General features: G+C 45.4%; 1 protein-coding gene across 2 annotated transcripts in view; it reads right to left on the bottom strand.

Moving 5' to 3' along the window:
- LOC115088310 (amine sulfotransferase-like) overlaps positions 1-24,910 on the bottom strand; it is a 66,702-nt gene that overhangs the window by 23,597 nt on the left and 18,195 nt on the right. For both annotated transcript variants that reach the window (XM_029596451.1, XM_029596452.1), the window contains exons 3-4: positions 18,885-19,093; positions 6,199-6,325 (exon numbers count right to left, since the gene is read on the bottom strand). In XM_029596451.1, the coding sequence (XP_029452311.1) occupies positions 6,199-6,325; positions 18,885-19,093 (336 nt within the window). The remainder of the gene's footprint in view (positions 1-6,198; positions 6,326-18,884; positions 19,094-24,910) is intronic.

The raw sequence follows: 24,910 nt of genomic DNA, 5'->3' as shown, positions 1-24,910 counted from the left end.
GACATGCTGGCGGTGGGCGGTCAGAGAGTCCGATAATATCAAAATGTCGTCCAGGTACACGACCACGCACTGATACAAGAGATCACGGAGAATCTCGTTCATGGTGTTCTGGAACACCGCTGGAGCATTACAGAGCCGAAACTGCATCACTAAATACTCATAGTTGCCTTGTCGGGTGTTGAAGGCCGTTTTCCATTCATCACCCTTCTTGATGTGGATCAGGTTGTAGGCCCCTCGGAGATCCAACTTAGAGAAGATCCTTGCAGCCGATCGAAGAGCTCGGAGATGAGGTGCAAGGGGTAACGGTCCTTGACCGTTATAGCATTCAGGCCCCGGTAGTCAATGCAAGGGCGAAGGTTTCCGTCCTTCTTTCCAACAAAGAAGAACCCAGCCCCTGCTGGGGACGTTGACGTCCGAATGAAGCCCCTCTCCAGGTTCTCTTTGATGTACTCTGTCATGGCCTGCGTCTCCGCAGGCGAGAAGGCATAGGTGCACCCCCGAGGAGGCTCAGTGCCAGGGAGAAGGTTGATGGTGCAATCGAATGATCAATGAGGTGGAAGTATCTTAGCCTTTTGCTTTGAGAGGACATCTGCGTACAAGGCATAGGAGGCCGGCAGGCCTGGAAGACTGGTGGAGGCGATGGAGCATGAGACTGGGATCACTGATTGGAGGCAATTGCCCTGACAATTCGTCCCCCAGTGGGATAACTGCAAGGTCTTCCAATCAAACTGGGGACTGTGTTCCTGGAGCCAGGGGAGGCCCAAGACGACAGGATGTATCAAATGCTCCAGGACATGGAAGGCCATCTGTTCGCGGTGGAGAAGTCCAACCCTCAACTGGATGGGTTCTGTGATGTGTGTCACACGACCCGGGAGGGGTTTACCCTGATCAAAGAGAGGACCAAAGGAGCTGGAACATGGACTAGTGGGATCTTCAAGTGCTCCACCAAGCTTTGCATGATAAAATTGCCGCCGCCGGCGCCAGAGTCTACCAGGGCTAGCGTGTGGAATTCACCCGCTGCAGACGATAGCGCCACTGGTAGTGTTAGTGGAGGTGCAGGTGATGTTAGGCCCAGGAAGAGACCTCCTTCAGGTCCTAGGCCCGGGAGTTTCCTGGTCGCACCGGGCATGCAGCTATCTGATAGCCCAGTGCGCCACAGTAGAAGCAAAACCCCTCCTTCATTCATCGCCAGTGCTCTTGGGTGGAAAGTCTCCCACGACCCAAATCCATGGGCTCGTCAACCGGTGTTTGGGGGGTTCCCGACTCACCCTTGGGAGGAGGTGAATGGCGAGGACATCTCGAAGGAGTAGAGTCCATTGCTTCGCTATTTTATATGTCTCTATGGATTTGATATTATTTAAGAGTCATCCCAATCATCATGTGGGTCACACTTTTTCAGTTATTAGTTACCTTGTTTTTGTATTTTTATCCCTTGCTCCCAGTTCCTTGATCCCCTGTTCTATATAATGCTCCTTGCAACTTTTATGTTTTTTTCTCTGTAAACCGATATGATATGTAATTTTCACATGAATATCGGTATATAAAAGTCCTAAATAAATAAATAAATAAGCCTTTGTTGTAGTTGAGCCTCTTAGCGGCGTTCTTGGTGGCGCCTATCGATTCACCCTGCCAGGTCGATCAGGGCGTTCAAGGATCTAGGTATTTCCTGACCTGCGAGCTCGTCCTTGATTCTGGGACTAAGCCCCTGAAGAAAGATGGTACGCAGAAAATAGGGGCCCCAGCCGAGCTCCGAAGAAAGGGTCCGGAAATCTATGGCGTATTCAGCCAATGTCCTTGAACCTTGGCATAACTGAAACAGCTTCAGTCCGGCGGAAACTTCCTGAGTAGGATCACCGAAGTTCATTTAGGACGGGGTCATCCCATTCCCACAGGGGGGAAGCCCACTCTAGGACCTTCCCTTCGAGGAGAGCAAGAATAAAGGTGGTCTTGGTAGTGTCGTCGGGAAAGAGGGCCGACTGCAGGCAGAAGTGCATATTGCACTGGTTAATGAAACCCCTGCAGGCCCGAGGTTCCCCTGAGAAACGTGGTGGTGTAGGCAGGCGGATTACGGAACGGCCCCCAGAAGCCACAGGTGGAGATGGCAGCATGGGGTTCATGGGCTCCAAAGCCTCGAAGCGTTGGTTCATGCCCTCCACTGCGGAAACAAGGGCATCCAGGATTTTTTGCTGGTCCATCAGGTGCTGGGCCATTCCCGGAATGGCCTGGTGGGCGGATGCCTCCGCCAGGTCCATGGACTTGGCAATCTGTTATGCTCAGGTTGTGAACCCTTGGGCCGATGGGAGCATGGTGTACCTTTGGAAGTGGATCCGTAGGTTCTCCCGTCGGGTGACGAGGCAGGATAGAAGATGCGACCAGCTGACCCTCGGCACTGGAGACGAGGTGACCGTGGAGGCAGACGAAGAGTCGTGATGTCGAGGAATGGAACTGTGTCTTCGCCACTGGAAGTCCGTGGTCCCCCCAGGAGGAGCCCGTAGGGACCCAGACCGCTGGGACTTATTTGGACCTTTGAGAGGACAAGTTCAGTGCAAGGGCTAACTGGAGCTTCACCCCTGGAAGCCCGTGGTCCCCCCTGGGACTTAGGTAGGCCCTTGGAGACGGTGGTCCAGAAAAAGTCCAAGGTCAAGTGCCAGAAGGTAATCGCTTACCAGTCCAAGATCACACACCAGGAATCACCGCTAGCCAATCCAAAGTCAGGAACCAGGAATACCAAGACGAGACAGGAACCAGGAACAAGGATCCGAAGTACATGAACTCACCGAAGCAAGCAGACCTGATGACGAAGGACGTTGCCAAGTCAAGGAATGAGCAGAGGAAGCCTCCTTTTATACTTCCTCTGCTCTGGCTCATAGGGAACAGCTGTGGGTAGTTAAAGGGATCATGTCCCTTTAAGTCTGATGAGGAGGAGCGGCCTCGCGCCTAAAGATGGCAGCGGCCATCTTGGATTTCCTCCGCAGAGGAAACGCTGCTGGACGCCGCGAGGGAGGAGCAGGGACGGCTCCCCACCTGGCGACCATCACTGGGACCTGTGCCGGAGCGACGGGCCTAGGATCAGGGGCTTCCCCCGGAGCTCCCGCGGTGGGTCGCCGTCGCGGGCACGGTAGGGGACCGCGGTCTTGGCCTTCCACGGCCGCAGAACACAACACATAAATCCCTTTCTCATTCAGAATTCTCCAATGTAAGACTTTTCCAGTCATAGTTCTATAATTTAGGATTTTGTTATCCTTTGATTTAAAATTATATTTCACTGGGGCCTCCTTTCACTTAGACTGTGAGCAGGATGGGCTCTGCTCACGGCCCGCCAGGCCTCCTTCCACTTCAGCTATGAGCGGGATGTGCTCTGCTCACGGCCCACCAAGCCTCCTTCCATTTTGGCTGGGAACAGGATGTGCTCCCCTCACAGCCTACCACACAGCTTAAAATTTTGCGCAAAAAAAGAAAATTCTGCTCCTCGCAGTAGCACCAGCTAACAAAAACAAATGAGCAGGCAGCGGATCGGTCAGTAGTCAGAGATAGACCAACTGGGTTATCCTGGCTTGTTCATTGCAGTGATTATAGCTCTCAGTGATTCTAGTTCAGCTAAGTTCATGGCCTACTTAACACTTTTTACCCAGTTTGAAAAGACCCTTCTTGTCTCAGTCACAAAGCTGAGACCCAGACAGGTCATGGAGAAAGAAAAAGTGCAAGCCTAGCTGTTTTCTTCTGCTCTGAAAGTCAGACTCCCAAGTTTTTGACCAACCCGTATCATTTGGGTTAAAGATCTATTTGGATAGTAAAACTGTCTTTTGATACAATCCCAGAATAACTATTTGTATAATTTAGGAATTACATTATTTGTGAAATAATATTTGATTTTAAATAAGCAGAAAGGCTCAGGGATTAGTTTTATGCAAATTTCCAACCTGAATCTCTGACTCATTCCTCTACAATAGGGGTCTAATCACCTTTACAGCCTTGCTGTGACTCTTCCAGGCTGACAGCTCATGTTAAACTATAATAGGTAGAGCCAGTGTATTTCAGTAGCAGCCTGCTCTCTGCCACCCCCCCCCCCCCACCCCCATCAACCCTGGTGGGGTAAGGTTACACCTCATTTAATATAACTTTGAAAAAGTGAATTTAAACTGCTGGATAAATAGCACTGCAGACCGAAGTCTTTTCTCTATAGAATGTGTACAGTTCAGGCAGTATCAGGGGATGCTTCCCCATACTGACCTGCAAATGTTCTAGAGCCCTTTTCTGGAGGTGTCACCTCTACGGCTGAGATGGTAATTCAGTCTCCATGCTTCAGCATTCTTTGGCCTCTCTACTAATACTAACAACAAAAAGATGCCAAACAGTGACAGTGAGTGGTTTTGGGTTGGGTTTTTTTTATTAAGTGATGTTGGCACATGCTTTCTAGGAACTGATGGTAATGACCTTGTTATTATTGGCCTGAGCTGGAGTTGTACCAGTGACTGTGAGGTGAAGGACTCTGTAAACATGTTCCAGTCCATTCAGCCATCCAGCTCCCCACTTTAAAAGTTTTGGTAAAACTTCTCTGTTAAAAGGGACCAAAGCTGGAAGGTTTAGATATTGCCTATAGTTTACTAATGAACTAAAGGGTCTGATGAGAAGGATATGTCTGCTCCTCTTAAATTTTCAAGTATGTTAAATAACTTACGATGATTCCTCAGCATCCAAATACTATTTATATATTTATTAAATCACATTTATTATTTGTCTTTTCAAAAGCTGCCCAAGAAGAGGTACAACTCAATAGCGAAAATACAAAAAAGTATTCTAAAACAAAATATAAATTACATGTCAGGAACATCTAAACCTCAATAATAAAAAAATAAACGAATATAAAAATGCAAAATCAAACCCTTAAAATCCTCACATTATATAGCAGCAGCAAAAAATCCTAACAACTCAGGTTCTAGTATTTGAAGACTAAAGACAATTCGAACCTTCAGCAAACTAACTGCCTGATAGAGATGTGAATCGTGTGCCCGATAGTCTTAACGATCAGGTTCGGATGGTGGGAGGGAAAAATCGGATTGTTAGAGATTGTGAATTGGAATCGTTCCGATTCCAATTCACATTGTTAAATTTTTAGTGAGGCCTGAGCAGATAAACAAAACCCCCCCCCCCAAAAAAAAAAAAAGTTAAATTACCTGGTGGTCCAGTGTGAGGGGGGGGGGGGGTCCCCGGCGCGATCTCCCGCTCTCGGGCCATTTTGGCTACCACTGATAAAAAGGCGCCGATGGCCCGAAAAAAAACAACCCACCCCGACCCTTTTCAAATTACCCTTTGCTTCTCCCACCCTCCTGACCCCCCCAAAAACCTTTTAGATGTACCTGGTGGTCTAGCGGGGGGTCCAGGAGCCATCCCTTCAATCGTGCCGGTGCCGGTGCTGGAGGTTTCAAAATGGCGCCGATCGCATTTGCCCTTACCTTGTCACAGGGAGCGACGGTCGCTCCCTGTGACAAGTTAAGGGCAAAGGCGACCGTCGCTCCCTGTGACAAGGTAAGGGCAAAGGCGATCGGCGCCATTTTGAAACCTCCAGCACCGGCACCGGCACGATTGAAGGGATGGCTCCTGGACCCCCCGCTAGACCACCAGGTACATCTAAAAGGTTTTTGGGGGGGTCGGGAGGGTGGGAGAAGCAAAGGGGTAATTTAAAAAGGGTCGGGGTGGGGTTTTTTTTTCGGGCCATCGGCACCTTTTTATCAGTGGTAGCCAAAATGGCGCCGATGGCCCGAGAGCGGGAGATTGCGCCGGGGACCCCCCCCCCACTGGACCACCAGGTAATTTAACATTTTGGGGGGGTTCGGGAGGGTGGGGGAGTGTAAGGAATTTGTTTTAAAAGGTCGGGGTGGGTTTAGAGGTTGTGTTGGTGTGCCGGTTTTCTCACCCTCCCCCAAATAATTCCCGTGCCCTATTTAACGATACAATATAAATGCTCCTGACGATAAATCGTGGGCATTTGTATTGTATCGTGTACTCTAACGGTTTAGAACGATTTTAAAATTATCAGACGATAATTTTAATCGTTCAAAAACGATTCACATCCCTACTGCCTGATTCACTAAGGCTTTTCTTCTGTTCTATGTCTATGGGGAAAAACCTTAATAAATCAGGCTCTAAAACAGATATAAATTCTCCTGTGTTTCTCTTATAGTATTTAATGACACATACCATTTCCTGTTAGAAATTTCTCAATGAAGTCGTCCAGATTTGTTGTATGGTCTAATTCAGCTACTGTTTGATGGAAATAATAAAAGGAAATCATTGCATCTTTAGGATTTCTGAATACATATATAACCTGCAAAAAATACAATAATAAATTGGTCAGTATGGGGATTATACAATAAACTTTAATATACCTGTTCAGGCTGTTGTGCACACGCTAAAAATGAATCCTATGCAGGGAAGATCTTACCATCAAAAAAGAAGTTACCATGAGTATGCTAAAATTAACATATCTACACATACAATGAAAGAACATTATATGCAAATGAGAATTTAGTGTGTGCTTGGTAAATAACATGGTATGCTCACTCTCCATGCTATTTACTAAATGTGTGCTGAGCACTAATTAATATGGACCTTGGACTGGCATTAACTTACTAACATGAGCCTGTTACTAATTAATAGGGTCATTTATCATTTCGCGTTAGGGGGAATTAATATTCAAGTGGGAGGGGTTTGGGTGGAATAAATGGAAATGAGGGGCTGCTAGTGCGGTGTGCGATACAATAACATACACTATCACGGGATTTAATGCTGGAAATAACTACACCTATTTTTTTCTGCATTACTGTGGAAAAAGCAATCATCGTGGGCGATATCGTGGATCGCGGGTATTATCGCTGGGATTATCAAATGCGATAAAAAGAGGAATGATAACGGACACATCTACAAGGCCTTCCTGGTCCAATAAAAACAGCTGGTCTAGCTTCCTAAAACCATAATGTTTGTGGCAAGTTTAATTGTTGGGGGATACTGGATGCTTTGGAAGGCTCACCGCAGACGACAACAAGTGGAACAACAACAACCTCAAGAACAGGCAAGAGAAGTTCCAAGCCCTCCTAGAGAAGTCCCTGCACCAGAAGCAGAGGCACGGGCCCCGCAGGGTCAGGTCCAGGGCAGCGCCTGGCATGCAGGTGACCATGGCGGAGGAGATACAGGCAGCATATCTTTCCTCCATGAACATCCTTGCTGGGCATGCCAGAGGACTATGTGGTTTGCAGATATTTCCTCAGCTCTCGGGCTATCCTGGAATTATATGAAGATATTCGATGGGATCTAGATCCAGTCACAGAAAGGTCCCACACTGTGCCTAGCCTCACCACCCTGCATTTCATGGCAACCAGCTCCTTCCAAACAAGGTAGGGGTCGTGGGGAGAAATGTCCCAAACCAAGTTTCACACTGTCTGGACCAGGTCATCACAGCAGCTTCTGACCACATTAATCGCTGCATAGCATTTCCTCGGGACAGGCAGGACGATGGACTTGAAGAGAGGCTTTTATGCCTTTACACACTTTCCCAGTGTTTTGGGAGCTATCGATGGCACACACATGGCCATCATTCCACCCCGTGACAGGGAGGAAATGTACCGCAACAGAAAGCTCTTCCACTCCATCAATGTGCAAGTGGTCTGTGATGCTTGAATGCGCATCCTCAATGTGGTGGCCAGGTATCCGGGAGCCGCACTCAATTCCTGTGTGAAAATTTTGAGGACGGCCTGTATGATGAGGGTTGGCTCCTAGGTAAGAGAGACGCTTCTTTCTATATTCCATCTCTGGCTATGTGTTTCTGGTAAATGGTAAGAAAATGGGGGATGGCTGGGGGGGGGGGAGGAAAAACATTGTTGCCATAAGAAGTGGCTTGTACAGTTACATCTGCAGGGCATTGGGCCAGGGCCTGGCTTTTACGAACCATCCTGCAGAGGCCTACAAATCTTGTGACGGCAAATGATGCACCAACTCTAAAGCTTGGTGTGTGAGCTGGCACCATGCATTTTCAACATGTTTCATTTCAAAATGGCCCTGTTCCTATCCTCCCATTGGGAGCTATTAAAATCTAACTGGTTAACGTCAAGCTTGAAGCATCTACACTGCTGGGTCTGCACAATCACGTTGTGGCCAGTTAATGAGGCGTCATCCAGATTGGACCCTCACACATCTCAAACAGAAGCAGTGGGAACACTGAGAGGAGAGGATCACCTTGCTGGTGGCTGAAAGGAATCAGTAAGTTTTTTGCTTGGAACATTGTCTTTCTTAATAGTATTGGGGCAAAGTTAACTATTTGGGAATATTATTTTGTGTGTGTGTGTGTGTGTGTGTGTGTGTGTGTGTATGTGCTTTTAATAGTCAGTAAGACAGTGAATAAACAAGTTAGACTGTTTGTATTTTTAAATAGTCAGTCAATAAGGCAGCTAGAAAGCAGTAGGTAGAGTGTTTATTTTTAAAAGTCTGTAAGGCAGCTAGTAAGCAGAACTGAGTGTTTGTATTTAAAACAAAAAAAAAAACAAAAAAAATGTAGCCAGGAGCAGTGTATGCCTAAGTAAAAAAGTTGAAAAGTTCAGTCCAGTTACTAACTTTTGAAAGGTGTTGAGGTAGTGTGACTTGGTTTGAATAGGTACTAACATTTGTTAATCAAGAGAGCAGTGAGTCACTCTGGCTGACTAACTGAAGTTAGACTGTTTGTATTTCCCAATCATCCCACCCCTCGCTCATCCCTTAATTTATAGGCAGGTGCCACTTTCACAAAAAAAAAAAAACAACAAAAACTTTGAGAATTCGATCACTAATACATTTAAAGGACGTTAAACACATTCCTACTCCCATAGCAACCTAAAATTTAACTAGGAACTGATCAAAATTGAGATGAAGACATCAGTCCAGCAGCAAGAGGGGGGCTTCCCAGTCTTTTGCATCGAGTGTCACATGTATGATTTTTTACCCACCGGTGAGAAGTTGTACATGTGCATGCGATGCAAAGAGCTCCTGGCTCTCAGAGAACGAGTCCAATCTCTGGAGGCTAGAGTGGCAGACCTGGAGGAGCTGAGGCAGACAGAGAGGTATATAGATGAGACCTTCAGGGACATAGTAGCCAAGTCCCAACTTCAGACTGGCAGCCCTGGTGCTGCCTTGGAGGAAGAAGGTCTCATGATGGGAGAGCATCAACTGGGTGCAGCAGGAAAGGATCCTGTAGCAAGGACCTGCTCTCCAGGTGATGCATTCTCCTTTCGCACTGAGGATATCTCCCCAAGGCCTACTGCCCAGGAGGGAAGGGTTAGGTCGGCCATCATAGTTAGTGATTCGATTATTAGGAATGTAGATAGCTGGGTGGCTGGTGGGCGTGAGGATCACCTGGTAACATGCCTACCTGATGCGAAGGTGGCGCACCTCACGCGTCACCTAGATAGGATTTTAGACAGTACTGGAAAGGAGCCGGCTGTTGTGGTACATGTGGGCACCAATGACATAGGAAAATGTGGATGGAGGTTCTGGAAGCCAAATTTAGGCTCTTAGGTAGAAAACCTAAATCCAGAACCTCTAGGGTAGAATTCTGTGAAATGCTCCACGCGCAGGTCATCAGAGGCAGGCAGAGCTCCAGAGTCTCAATGCGTGGATGAGACGATGGTGCAAGGAAGAGGGATTCAGTTTTTTTAGGAACTGGGGAACCTTTTGGGGAAGGGGGAGTCTCTTCCAAAGGGATGGGCTCCACCTCAACAAGGATGGAACCAGACTACTGGTGCTAACCTTTAAAAAGGAGATAGAGCAGCTTTTAAACTAAAACAAAGGGGAAAGCCGACAGTCGCTCAGCAGCGCATGGTTCGGAGAGAGGTATCTTCAAAGGATACTAATGATGCATTAGAATTAGGGTATCCCGACAATGTGGTTCCAATAATAAGAAAAGTAGTCCAAGTGCCTGTAACTAAAAACTCACCTGAGCTAAAATATTCTAACTTATCCCTATCAATTAAAAAGCAGAATGAAATACAAACAAAAAACAAACTTTGAAATGCTTGTATGCTAATGCCAGAAGTCTAAGAAGTAAGATGGGAGAATGTATAGCAGTGAATGATGACATAGACTTAATTGGCATCTCAGAGACATGGTGGAAAGAGGATAACCAATGGGACAGTGCTATACCGGGGTACAAATTATATCGCAATGACAGAGAGGAGCACTCGGGAGGAGGTGTGGTGCTTTATGTCCGGGATGGCATAGAGTCCAACAGGATAAACATCCTGCATGAGACTAAATACAAATTGAATCTTTATGGGTAGAAATCCCTTGTATGTCGGGGAAGACTATAGTGATAGGGGTATACTACTGTCCACCTATTAAAGACAAGATGGTGAGACGGACAGTGAAATGCTAAGAGAAATTAGGGAAGCTAACCAAATTGGTAGTGCAGTAATAATGGGAGACTTCAATTACCCCAATATTGACTGGGTAAATAAATGTATCATCGGGACACGCTAGGGAGATAATATTCCTGGATGGAATAAATGATAGCTTTATGGAGCAATTGGTTCAGGAACCGACAAGAGAGGGAGCAATTTTAGATCTAATTCTCAGTGGAGCACAGGACTTGGTGAGAGAGGTAACAGTGGTGGGGCCACTTGGCAATAGTGATCATAATATGATCAAATTTAATTTAATGACTGGAAGAGGAACAGTGTGCAAATCCACAGCTCTCGTGCTAAACTTTCAAAAGGGAAACTTTGATAAAATGAGAAAAATTGTTAGAAAAAAACTGAAAGGAGCAGCTGCAAAAGTAAAAAATGTCCACGAGGCATGGTCATTCTTAAAAAATACCATTCTAGAAGCACAGTCCAGATGTATTCCACACATTAAGAAAGGTGGAAAGAAGGCAAAATGATTACCAGCATGGTTAAAAGGGGAGGTGAAAGAAGCTATTTTAGCCAAAAGATCTTCATTCAAATATTGGAAGAAAGATCCAACAGAAGAAAACAGGATAAAGCATAAACGTTGGCAAGTTAAATGTAAGACATTGATAAGACAGGCTAAGAGAGAATTTGAAAAGAAGTTGGCTGTAGAGGCAAAAACTAACAGTAAAAACTTTTTTAAATATATGCGAAGCAGAAAGCCTGTGAGGGAGTCAGTTGGACTGTTAGATGATCGAGGGGTTAAAGGGGCACTTAGAGAAGATAAGGCCATCGTGGAAAGATTAAATGATTTCTTTGCTTCGGTGTTTACTGAAGAGGATGTTGGGGAGGTACCCGTAATGGAGAAGGTTTTCATGGGTAATGATTCAGATGGACTGAATCAAATTACGGTGAACCTAGAAGATGTGGTAGACCTGATTGACAAACTGAAGAGTAGTAAATCACCTGGACCAGATGGTATACACCCCAGAGTTCTGAAGGAACTAAAAAATGAAATTTCAAACCTATTAGTAAAAATTTGTAACCTATCATTAAAATCATCCATTGTACCTGAAGACTGGAGGATAGCAAATGGAACCCCAATATTTAAAAAGGGCTCCAGGGGCAATCCGGGAAACTACTACCTGACTACTACCTGACTTCAGTGCCAGGAAAAATAGTGGAAAGTGTTCTAAACATCAAAATCACAGAACATATAGAAAGACATGGTTTAATGGAACAAAGTCGGCATGGCTTTACCCAAGGCAAGTCTTGCCTCACAAATCTGCTTCACTTTTTTGAAGGAATTAATAAACATGTGGATAAAGGTGAACCGGTAAATGTAGTATACTTGGATTTTCAGAAGGCGTTTGACAAAGTTCCTCATGAGAGGCTTCTAGGAAAAGTAAAAAGTCATGGAATAGGTGGCGATGTCCTTTCGTGGATTGCAAACTGGCTAAAAGACAGGAAACAGAGAGAAGGATTAAATGGACAATTTTCTCAGTGGGAGTGGCCAGTAGAGATGTGCATAGTTTTTTGTGTTCGTGTCGTTCTTCGTTTTTCGGCCGCCATGGAAAATGTCGGTTTTTTTCGGTTCGGGTCTTTTTTTTCGCGAAAAATCGATTTTTAGTTAGTGCGCGCTAACTCCCAGTTAGTGCGTGCTAACTCCCCGTTAGTGCGCGCTAAATCCTGTTAGTGCGCACTAACAAAAACCGTTAGATTTTGTTAGTTTTTGTTAGTTTTTGTTAGTTTTTGTTAGTGCGCACTAACAGGACTTAGCGCGCACTAACGGGGAGTTAGCGCGCACTGACTCCCGTTAGTGCGCACTAATCGGAAAAACGAATTTTTGCGAAAAAACAGGAAAATCCTGATTTTTTTCGGGCTCCCTGAAACATGCCGAATTGGACAATTTCGTTGCAATTTTCCAATTCAGCAAAAACGAATGCACATCTCTAGTGGCCAGTGGAGTGCCTCAGGGATCTGTATTGGGACCCTTCAATATATTTATAAATGATCTGGAAAGAAATACGACGAGTGAGATAATCAAATTTGCAGATGACACAAAATTGTTCAGAGTAGTTAAATCACAAGCAGATTGTGATAAATTGCAGGAAGACCTTGTGAGACTGGAAAATTGGGCATCCAAATGGCAGATGAATTTAATGTGGATAAGTGCAAGGTGATGCATATAGGGAAAAATAACCCATGCTATAATTACACAATGTTGGGTTCCATATTAGGTGCTACAACCCAAGAAAGAGATCTAGGCGTCATTTTGGATAACACATTGAAATCGTCGGTTCAGTGTGCTGCGGCAGTCAAAAAAGCAAACAGAATGTTGGGAATTATTAGAAAGGGCATGGTGAATAAAACAGAAAATATCATAATGCCTCTGTATCGCTCCATGGTGAGACCGCACCTTGAATACTGTGTACAATTCTGGTCGCCGCATCTCAAAAAAGATATAATTGCGATGGAGAAGGTACAGAGAAGGGCTACCAAAATGATAAGGGGAATGGAACAGCTCCCCTATGAGGAAAGACTAAAGAGGTTAGGACTTTTCAGCTTGGAGAAGAGACGGCTGAGGGGGGATATGATAGAGATGTTTAAAATCATGAGAGGTCTAGAACGGGTAGATGTGAATCGGTTATTTACTCTTTCGGATAATAGAAAGACTAGGGGGCACTCCATGAAGTTAGCATGGGGCACATTTAAAACTAATTGGAGAAAGTTCTTTTTTACTCAACGCACAATTAAACTCTGGAATTTGTTGCCAGAGGATGTGGTTAGTGCAGTTAGTATAGCTGTGTTTAAAAAAGGATTGGATAAGTTCTTGGAGGAAAAGTCCATTACCTGCTATTAAGTTCACTTAGAGAATAGCCACTGTCATTAGCAATGGTAACATGGATTAGACTTAGTTTTTGGGTACTTGCCAGGTTCTTGTGGCCTGGATTGGCCATTGTTGGAAACAGGATGCTGGGCTTGATGGACCCTTGGTCTGACCCAGGATGGCATGTTCTTATGTTCTCTGTATGTTGGTGGCTTAGCATATTCCCTGTGTCGGGGCATAACATTTGCTTCCTATGGAGGACATACTGCATAGCAAGCAGGGACATTCACAATCATACCATGAGGTACTGTTTTTGCTGTTAATGCAGGTGTGGTAGCTCTTATGTATTTCTTCAAGGTTGGCATCCTGCTACACCTGTAGTCTTAGCTCGATTGTGAGGGCTTGGCATGCAATTATTGGAATCCCAGATGTGATTTAGTAGTCCTGAAGAGCTGAGCTACTTTTGGCTACTGTTATCCTGCACATATACTAGACCAGACCAATATGATATACACTTACGCTCGGCAAATGGGCCTTTAAGACTCAGGGAAAGATACAGGCTAATTTTGTATAGGATGCAGTGATTTGCCAGACAGATCTGGAAGGGACAATGCTATGATTGATGGCTTAAATCTGACATTGATGCAGGAGATTCTGGGTACGGTTGCAGGACTTGGCTTCTTACCCCCCGTTGCTATTCCCAACACGCCGGCAGAGATGAGGTGCAACGAGGCCTTAAGTGCTACCTGCTGTGTCATCGAACACACATTCTGAGTTCTCAAAAGTCGCTTTTGCTGTTTGGCAAGACAGGTGGATCTTTAATGTATGTCTCACCCACAGTTGCACATATAGTGATGCTTTGCTTTGTCTTCCATAATCTCACTCTGTGCCATGGACTATGAATGAACTTACATCCAGATCTCCCCCCGGATCCCCCATGTGTTCCCTTACCAGCCCAGGACAGCACACTGCGTGGAAGCCAGCTTCGCCAAAACCTTATACAAAACTACTTTGCCTGATAGGCCTCACCTACCACATCCCCTTCCAGGGAAGGGAGGCCAGTAGACTATTACTGGCTGCTTTCCTCGCTATCATCTTTCTTTCTCTCACTGCTTCTCTGTTTAGGTCAGTGTGTAACAGAAAACACATGAGCCTACTCAGGATTCGCCTTGACAACGAAGCAGTAGACTTTTCTTGAAAAACAGTTGTGAAAGTAAAGATTACATCAAAGACATGTGGCTGCCATAATGTGTTCTGCCTGGTAGTGACACTAAAAGATGCATTTGCAGCACAACATTTTGGCCTAGCTTCCGCCGTTTGGCTTGCCAGAGGACCCCATCGTATCGCTCACATGTGGATGAGATAGTGGCACAAGTGTGATACCTCCCCAGCTGCTCCTCGAGCATGCAGAGCTACAGCTCTACATATGCTGTAAATATCAAATAGCTCTGAAGCTTAAAGGCACAGCCTAAAGGTTCAGGTAGACAGTTTAAGTTTTCACTGACAGATTTCCCATTTTACTGCCTCATTCCGTACCTGAGAACCATGTGCATGTGACGTTATACACCTGTACTGGGTAGGCTTACTGTCACATGGGTATGGCAAGACACAGCTTATACCACTGCCTCAACTGTTTCAAAGCCACTGCAGATTAGGTTTTACAACTGGATCCAGACTTACAGGACGTGTTGATCCAGTCCAGTTTTTACTCCCTTGCATGCAGGTATTGTTAGTCTTTGTTTTGCTCCAAAAAGCTATAGGAAAAGCAGATGAAATCACAGCATGTAATGGGTTCCAAACCAGGATAGGATTTACCTGTGTTGGAAATTTTAGACAGTTGGCAACCCTACTGCAGACATCAGAGTGCTCTAGTAACATGCCTTCCCTCACAGCCTTGGGTAAAGCATCTGTGCTACCTGGTGCCATTCCCACAATGTGCACATGTCCTTCCCAGCTAGCATTCTTCTTGGTAGTTGCATGCACCCCGATACAGATGCACCATACTACACCTAGCTATTCAATGTTTAAATGATAATGTGAGGAAGGAGAGGGCCTTGCCCGTTATCAAGTCATGTAGATCCCGTGACCTTCTCAGGGAGCCTACCCCAGGATGCAGGTCTGGCTCTGTGAAGGCAGGATTGTGAATCAGATGGTGTCCTGCCTTCACTTGTATTTTCCAATGACATCTGAGATGTCACCATCACATTATACTTTCTAAGCACTCTTAGAGCACCAACATCTCTCCTGAGCAAAAGTTGACATCATAGAAGCCAACGGTAAGGTGTGTTTGAACCTCCTGCCTTCAACTCAGATGTCACAGGTAGCCTTATTCAGATATGGAAATGTCCAGGTGCTGCAAGGCCCTTGCCTGTTATGGCTCCATGATAGGCATGTGGTACAGCTGTATGGATGTACCCACAAAATATGCATAGTATTTTGCTTTTAGCTACAGCAAGTATCTCTTACTGTCCTGGTGTGATCTGTGACAATCCTTAAAGCACATGTGCTGAGTACTCCTGCACCAAACTCCTTGCAGAGAGTTTGGTTTCCAGTGTCACTCCACACGTTTTTGTGTTTTCATGCTTGCAGGCCCTTGCTGATTGGCATGCCTGTCACAACTTGTGGGGAATCAGGAAGAGCTGCTATCCTCTAGGCTGAGCCTCATGTGGTGTAACTCACTTTTACAGTTAGTGGTGAGCAGGGCAGGTGTGCTCCTACATTGTAAATGATCTGCTCTGTGTATAGCAGAATGGCTAGAGAAACTATTGTCAGCTTATGACTTAATCAGTCAACAAGCTGCCTTCAAAGTAAACGGGACACAGTGCTGAATGCATAGGCCTACTGCTCCCAAAAATCCAACAAAATACAAATAGCAAATAGATAAAACCAGAGCAGTACAAAGCAGTACAAAGTCATGTGGTTGCCCTGATGGCTGATGGCCTTTCTATGTTGGTGTCTTTTCAGACACACATTTAGTGCACCTAAGCCCTTGAGGGGCCCATGTCAGAACCTCCGACAAAGAAGGTGTCATATATGTCTCTGACAGATGTGTTTTATGTGGCCAGGTATAGATAATCTGTGCCGAAGAAGGACTCAACCTCATGAACAGCTAGGGACAAGCTGCCACAGACATCAATGAGTTTGAGGACAAACATCCCAAGAACATACGCATCGGCTATGTGTAGGTGCAGGAAGTGCTTCAGGTAGTCCCTATGCAAAAGATAAGTGTCTGAGTGTACAACTCGATGAGTGACGTGCTGTGTTAGTCTCTGTCAAGCTCTGAGTCTGGGTGTGCTGTTGCACTCAGAGGTCCCTCCCTTGCCACAGCAATCCATACCCCAGAGCAGGCAGTGTGTGTGCATTCATTTTGCACACACATCCTTTGGTCAGCAGTGATCGAGTGCTTGCACTCTTGAAAATGGATGCCTATGACAGTTTGCACTGTGAATATCGGTATATAAAAATTCAAAATAAATAAATAAATAAATAAATATAGCCCATTGCTAATGACACAACCCAGTCAGGTAGCATAATGAAGTCTATAGCAAAATTTGATCTGTAAGAGATTTTTATGTATTTAGTTCCTATATTGACCGCCTCTCTGGCCTTTTAATAAAAGCCACTCAAAGTGATGTACACCTTTACAAAATATCAGTATAAAAACAAAATAGGATAAAAACACGGACCATTAAAAAATCCAACAAAATACAAATAGTAAATAGATAAAACCAGAGCAGTACAAAGTAATCATAACCAGCAACGATAAAACACACATTGGAACTGTTATAGTGCAGTACCCGATTATCAGGCTGATACAGAAAAACGCGCTGGAGAGTGCGCAGGCCACTCTCCTGGGTGCGCGATTCATGAGGGTGGCCTATGCAAATTAGGGCCTGCGGTAAAAGGAGGCACTAGGGACGCTAACGCATCCCTAGCGCCTCCTTTTTGACAGGAGCAGCGGCTGTCAGTGGGTTTGACAGCCGGCGCTCAATTTTGCCGGAGTCAGATCTCAAACCCACTGACAGCCACGGGTTTGGAAAATGGATGCCGGCATAATTGAGCGTCCGTCTTCCGACCCGCAGGCAGTTTTTTCTGCTTTTCTGGACACTTCCCCAGCGCCGGCAATTAACGACAGCCTTTGGGCAGGCGTTAATTTCTGAAAGTAAAATGTGCGACTTGGCTGCACATTTTACTTTCTGTATCGCGTGGGAATAACTAATAGGGCCATCAACATGCATTTGCATGTTGTGGGCGCTATTAGTTTCAGGGGGGGTCGGACGCGCGTCGAAAATGCGGGTCCAAACCTGGGCTAACAGTGCGCACTGTACTGTATTGGCCTTTATATCAGTTATTCACTGCCTGCCAAACATCAAGACAGAATATGATGTCTTTGTCACTTCCCAAACACTAGCACTAGCTCCAGACATAAATAGGTCAGTCTTATAGAGCTGGAAATAGCCAGATCAACTATTTTTTAAAGTGGAGATAATTCAGCTATAGTCCAAGCTCTGTTGGAAAACGATTCCACAGCAATGGAGCTACAGAAGCATATGTCAAAGCTTTCTGAATAGCCATCTGTGAAGGCATTTGAAGAAGGGCACATTAACTTGAACGTACTACTGCCCCGGGGAATGCCAAGTCAGTTTGTCTCCTAAGACCAATCTCCTTCATAATTCTAAAAGTAAGTGCCAGGATGTTAAACCTTGCCCTTAACTGAATAGGAAGCCAATGCGGAGTTTGCAGGAGGGGTGCTGCACTTACCCTCTTTAGATGCCACAAGACCACCCTAGCAGTAACATTCTGGGCTATCTGAAGTCTTCTGGTGAGCCTTACAGGGAAGCCCCCCCAGAAGATCATTACAGATGGGACGTAAGAAGGACAGACTACCAGCTTGAATAATTTAAAATCCAAATAGATGTTTGGGTGTCGTCTGCTGACTAAACGCAATGTTTAAAAAACTGTGCGCGCAGCTGCCAGAACACTGATTGTCTGCGGAAAAGCAAGAGAGCAGGAACAATGCTATATGTTGACCATTGTTGCAAGCTTTATAGTTTACGCAGTGTTATGGAGTTCTCAAAAAGGGGACGGCATCACAAGAGAGAACTTGTAAAAGGACGCAGATTTACACAGGAGATCACCACTAGAGGAGCTGTGGGGAATGAACCTGGAAGCACAGAATGGCATTACCGGACGAGGCTATTTTTGTGAGTGCTGCTGTTGACAGTAAAAGTTCCTGTTTTTTTATTAAACCATCTATTCTCCAGTCTCTTCTGTGAGTGAATGGCGGATGCTTGTGGCAACAGTTACCTTTAATGCCCGCTATATCTAATTTGGCTGTCCTGTGCATGATGAAAAAATAAAATCAAGTGTCATCATACTTAAAATCTTTTGGGGTTTTGATCATCCTGTGATTGCCCCATACAGTAAATTTGAATCAGCATCCACTCAACAATTCCTGTTACTTTTATGCTTACTCTTTCTCCTTGCCTTTTCCTTTCCAACCACCATTTCCTCCATCCCTTCTGAAATTGGTCTTCCTCTTGTCGAAAAATAACCTTGTACACAGCCGGTACCATTTTCACAAGGCGTCGTCAATTTTAAAGAATCTAATGCTGCAATTAAAAAGACATCATAGCAATATTTCTTACCTTTCCTTTTTTGTTTCTCAGGTCTTTTGGAACTAAATAGTGCGGCAGGTGTGTGGAAAAGAGACGTGGTGAGACACGCTGATTGAAATCCATGTTTTTTATATTGTATTCAAGCCAAGGGACTCTGTCGATTGTACAAATATTTTCTGTTCCTTCACGGTGGCCTTCATGAAAAATCAAGCTCAAAATTTGTTGATTCCAAATTGTTCCTGTAGAACAAATGAGCATTTCACAATGTTTTATTTTGTGCATGTAATGAGCATGGACAAACTGCTTGATATTCCTCTCCCCCTGCCTATTTTTATATGCCCTCCCAACTCACTGAATCCAGCCATACCAGTGGCAACCCTTGACGATGGACACAGACTAGAGCTCCCACCATAACACGATGGGACATTTGGTGGGCTGTGATTGGAAGGCAAAAAGCTGGCTTTTCTGCCATAAATTTTAAAATTTCTCAATTTCTGCTTGCTTTGTGCTACTAATCTTTCAAAGTGTCTTTTAAAAAATGTCTTGCTACTTTCCCTGCTCTGGTTTTGAAACAAGTGCTTTAGAAAACCTTCGGCTATTTCCAACTCTGGCTCTGGAAAATAGCCTTTGAAAATATCTTGCTGCTTTGTAGCATTGAAACAAGTTCATTTTGGAATAAAGAGCTCTTAAAATCCTTCCAACCATACCCCTTCGCCCATCCTCCCCAGACCTTGTTTTTATTATATAATACAAGGACACATTAAAATGTTTCTCCAGTTAATTTTGAGTGGCAACCAAGATATTTTGAAAGTCTTTATCATACTATAGGTTTTCAATCTCAAAACAAATTAACATAATGATTATTATTCCATGTAACAATTGTGATTTAATCTTAAGGCAGACCATATGGAGGTTTAGGGCATACCTTATAATGTCTGCAGGGCCCCTTTTTTGAAATGTTGGATGGGGAGGTTGGGATTTGGACCAAGAGGCCCCTGCAGGACTTTTGTTTTAACTGTGTAGCCACTTAAAGTTATCTGGTCATATGCAGCTGGATAACATTAGGGCAGCTTTGAGGTAGGCCTAAAGTTATCTGGTTAACTTAGCCGGGTAGAAATTGAAATCTGCTAAATTAGCCGGATAACTTAGCTCCACCACAGAACATCCTCAGAATGCCTCTACATTATCTGGCTAAATTGTAGCTGGAAAAAAGACGGAAGATGTGTGGAGGACCTCCAAGACCTGGGCCCTGGGCCTGTGCTCTGACCCTGCACTGAGGCCCTGGCATCAGGACACAGCCTCTGGGCTGGACCCCAGCATTGGGCCCCCGGGTCCAGGCCAAGGCATCAGAACCTGGTCTCCAGACTAAGCCCTACCATCAGGCCTGGGTTCAGACCATGGTCTAGGCCGAGGCCGAGCCATCAGGACTTGGTCTCCGGACTGGGTCGGGATGTCAGATCAGGTAAGTGAAAAGATTTTGGGGCTTGGGACTTTGCTCAATTCTTGGCCAAGGCATAGGCCGAGACACCGGCACTGCACTCGGGCTGAAGCCTATGCCTCGATGAGGCCCAGGCCTTGAGCTTAGGCTTAGGCCGAGGTGCCAGAGTCGCACTCTGGTATAGTCCAGTGCCCCTGCTTTGGTTCTTGGTCTATTCCCTAGGTGAGGCATTGGCTTCGGGCCCAAGCCTAGGCCCAAGTCTGACCCGTGACTTTTTTTTTAATTGGTTTTCAAAACAAAATGAGATTCCAATGGAATTTAATTGGAATTTAAATCATTCCATTTTAAAAACAACCAAAAGAGAAATTGAAAATTTCATCACATTTCCTATTTTGTTTCTCCTGAATGCCCATCCCTATTAAGGAGTGGTCAAAGGACTCAACGAAGCTAGGATTCAATGCCAAGAAATGCAGAATCATTCATTTTGGGAGTAGAAATTCAAAAGAGCTGTATATGATGGGGGAAGGTTTGTGAAAAACATGATGTGCTTAGAACGTAAGAGAGATCTTTGGGTGAAACTATCTGATAACTTAAAAGTAATCAGAGAAAATTCTTTTGCACTCAATGTACAATTAAACTCTGGAATTTGTTGCCAGGGGATGTGGTTAGTGCAGTTAGTGTAGCTGGGTTTAAAAAAGGTTTGGATAAGTTCTTGGAGGGGAAGGTGCGGGGGGAGGGGGTGGAAGGAAAGTTCCCTCCGAGGCCGCTCCGATTTCGGAGCGGCCTCGAAGGGAATGGGCAGCGCGCACAGGGCTCGGCGCGCGCAAGTTGCACAAATGTGCACCCCCTTGCGCGCGCCGACCCCGGATTTTATAAGATACTCGCGGCTACGCACGTATCTTATAAAATCCAGCGTACTTTTGTTCGCGGGCGCACGCTATGTTTTAAAATGTACCCCAGAGGTTCCTTAGTGGCTAGAAGATGGAAATGAAGAACCTTGATAATCTACGGCAACTTATGGTAAAACATTTCTGCATGGGGGTAAACTGCATGGAGTGGCAGTTACAACTAACCAGTGGTGCATTCAAGGGATCCATCTAGGCATATCTTGCAGTTATGTTTTAGCTACCTGGTTTACATTACTTTAACAAAATTTGATCAAATTCACTCAGGATGGCGATAGGGCAGAAGTAACCTGCTCTTGTGCTTCTATGGCCGGAGCAGGACCTCTGTGCAATGTAAGAAGGAATAAATAAAATTGTGAGCAGGTGCTCTAGCCTCTTTACCCTTAGGGTAACCTGCACAGAGTGTAAGGGATGTGCAATCTTTTAAAACAAATGAGTAAAATGCAATGAATGAGGCCATTATTGATTCATTAGGAATAAAATGATCCAAAAATAGCTCAGATGAAAATACCTGAAAATTTATGGGTATTTTCATAAATGTGTAATTATAAAAATACAAGCCTACGGTAGGAGCAGGTCAAGGATCTGATTGTGGAACCTGGCCCCAGGCCGGATCCTGCCAGTAAGGCCCAAGTCTGGGCTTAGGCCTAGGCCTTCTGTCCTCTTCTTTCTTTTTCCTTTGAATAAAATAACACTGTCCATCTGAAGGATATGTTGCAATGATACCATTGTGGTGCTTTCCTCCCAAGCGGACAGTGCCATTTTGATGTATGGCAGTACATTTCAGTAGCCATGCATCAGAATAGTGCTGACTGTTTAGAAGGAAGGCACCACAATAGTGTCACTGAGGTGCATCCTTCAAGTGGATGGCAACATCTAATTTGAGAGAAGAAGAAAGAAGACAGCAGAAAGCCTGGTTGTGGGTCATGGTAACAGGACCAAGCCTCGGTCTGCACCCCAGTGTTTGGCCTAAACCTAAGCTAGGCCAAGGCCCCAGCAACAGGAGCTGATGATGGGATCCAGCATCAGGCCTTGGCCTCTGAGATAGGACCCAGTCTTGGGCCGGGCCATTAAGCCTAGCCTTAGGCCTGGGCCTTGGCAAAGGGAACCAGCTTTGGACTAGGTCCCAAAATAAGACTGTAATGCCCCTCACCTCTAATCTGAAGAGATCCTGGAAGTGGGGTTATTTCCATAGATCTCCACATTTGGCTCCCAGATTCCAGTGCTGCCGGCTTAACCTCCAGCATCATGCTGCATCTCAGGAACATGGCTGAACTTCCTGCAGTTCCTGAGCCTTTTTATAGGGTCTGCCGCTGGACTTCCTGTGACATATGCAGGTTTCATCACATCCTGCCTCATAGAAAAGAAAGTTCAAAGCCACATTCCAGTGCCTTTGCAACAGGTTTCCGGCTTGTTCTGCAGTGTTAGTTGCTACAACTTGTTCCAGGTTTTGTTCTTGTGCATTCCTGCCTTGTTCCTGGTTTGTTTCAGTGTGTTCATGCCTTGCCCTCTCTTGTCTGTCCGGTGGTGTTTCTCCCCTGGCCTAATTTCTCATTGCCTTAACCTCAGCTTGGACCTTGACTTTGTTTTGCTCTCTGCCTGCCCCGACTTCAGCCCAGCCACCTATCTTGTGTATTTCTACCTTCCTTGTACCCAGCCTAGATAGCCTTGCCAGCCACCAGAACCTGTGTGCTCAACCCAAGGGAGACATGGCTGCTCAGGTAAAAGATCTGGTCTTGTGGCGTATCAGCTGCTGCCTGTTAAGGTCTATCTTGTTTTCATACAAAATAGGCTTTATAAGCTTAACAGCAGCCCAAGGGCTCACTACCCCCACTTTGTGACAGATTGTGATGTCCATGAGCTCCATTGATTTCCTGATTCTCCATCTCTTGTAAGATCTGGTTTTGCAAGTTCAGCACCTCATAGGGACTGTGCAAACACTATGCAACTGCCTGGACACCATATAGATTGTGAGTACTATGGTTTAGCCTCCACAGTTACATTGCAGAATTCCCCAGTGCAACAACTTTTGACTCTGACATCAGGCGTACGCCTCTCGCCACCACCACCACCACATTACAATGGAAACCCCAAGACTTGCAGAGGGTTCCTGAACGAGTGCCAAATAATTTTTGAGCTGCAAGCTGGGAGTTTCTTGTCTGACCGGGCTAAAGTAGCCTATATCATCTCCCTCCTCACCAGCAGATACAGGCCTGGACATCCCTGCTATGGGAACAAATCAATGCTACACTATGCAACCTAGCTGAATTCTTATGCACTTCTGCAGAGTGTTCGTGGAACCAGGCTGGTCCTCTTCTGCTGTGGCCAATGTCCTGCATCTCCACCAGGACTCTCAGTGGGATATTACTCAATTCAGTTTTGGACCCTGACTATCAAGCTATGGTAGAATGAAGAGAGCCTAACCACCATATTCTAGCAGGGTCTAGCAGCCCAGATCAAGGATGAACCAGCTGGGCAAAAGGTTCCCACATCTGCACTAAGATTGATGCTCATTTCCAAAAGAGATCCTGGAAGTGGGGTTATTTCCATAGATCTCCACATTTGACTCCCAGATTCCAATGCCCTCTATTAATTCCATCAAAAGATCCTACCCCTATGCCCACACAGAAGAAACCTATACATTTGGGCCATTCTTGTCTGATGGAAGAGGAGAGGCATTAAAGCCAGCTCCAAAATCTGTGTCTCTATTGCACCATGTCAAAACATGACCATTGAAGCAGGGAAACTTCAATGCCTAGAGCTAGCTGGGGAGGAAGCCCTAGGCCCCTTTGGAAACACTTCCCTTTCTCAGATTGTCTTGCCTGTTCATCTTCAAACAAACAGACACCAAAGTTATGCACACCAAAGCCTTCCTTGACTCAGGAACTGCAGGGAATTTCATCAAGGAACGTGTGATACATAATCAAGCCATCCCCATGGATCAGCTGCACCAACCATTCACCATTTCCACTGCCTGGGAATATCACAGCTGTTACCCAACCCATAACCCTCAGGGTGGGTCTCCATCTTGAACAGATCTCATTTTATGATCTTCACAGGTCTGTCAACTCACTGGTCCTGGATCTACCATGGCTCCTACAACATGGGCCCACTATAGACTGCTTTCAGCATTGCTTCAACTCAGTTATCCGACCTACTACCTTTGCATTCTCAGATGCCCTCTGGCCTTCATCAGGTCTATGTGGCCTTCCTGGATGTATTCAGTAAAAAGCAAATGGAGACCCTTCCCCCTCCTGACACTATGACTGTCCAATTTACCACCAACCTGGGAAATTACCACCTCGTGGAAGGGTATATCTGCTTTTGGTGTCAGAAACCCAGATGATGTCTGAATATATCAGGAAAACCTGGAATGGTGTTTCATCCATCCATTCTCATCACCTGCAGGAGCCGGATTTTTGTTTGTCAGCAAAAAGGACAGGTCCCCTAGACCCTGTATTAACTACTGTAGTCTGAATTCCATTACAATCAAGAATTAACATCTGCTGCCTCTCATCTTTGAACTGTTTGACCAACTTCAAGGTGCCAAGACCTTCACCAAGTTGGACCTTCGTGGAGCTTATAACCTGATAACTTGGTGGTGTTACAAGAGTCTACAGACCCTGGTGCCCTAGGCAGACCAATGTAACAACACCCCCCCTCCAAAACGTCACCCTGAGTTGAAAGTGCCCCTCTTACAGTGGGAGATATAT

This window comes from Rhinatrema bivittatum, chromosome 3, assembly GCF_901001135.1.
Source record: "Rhinatrema bivittatum chromosome 3, aRhiBiv1.1, whole genome shotgun sequence".
Taxonomy (NCBI): domain Eukaryota; kingdom Metazoa; phylum Chordata; class Amphibia; order Gymnophiona; family Rhinatrematidae; genus Rhinatrema; species Rhinatrema bivittatum.
The sequence above is the reverse complement of the archived record's forward strand: the minus strand, read 5'-3'. Positions and strand labels throughout refer to the sequence as shown.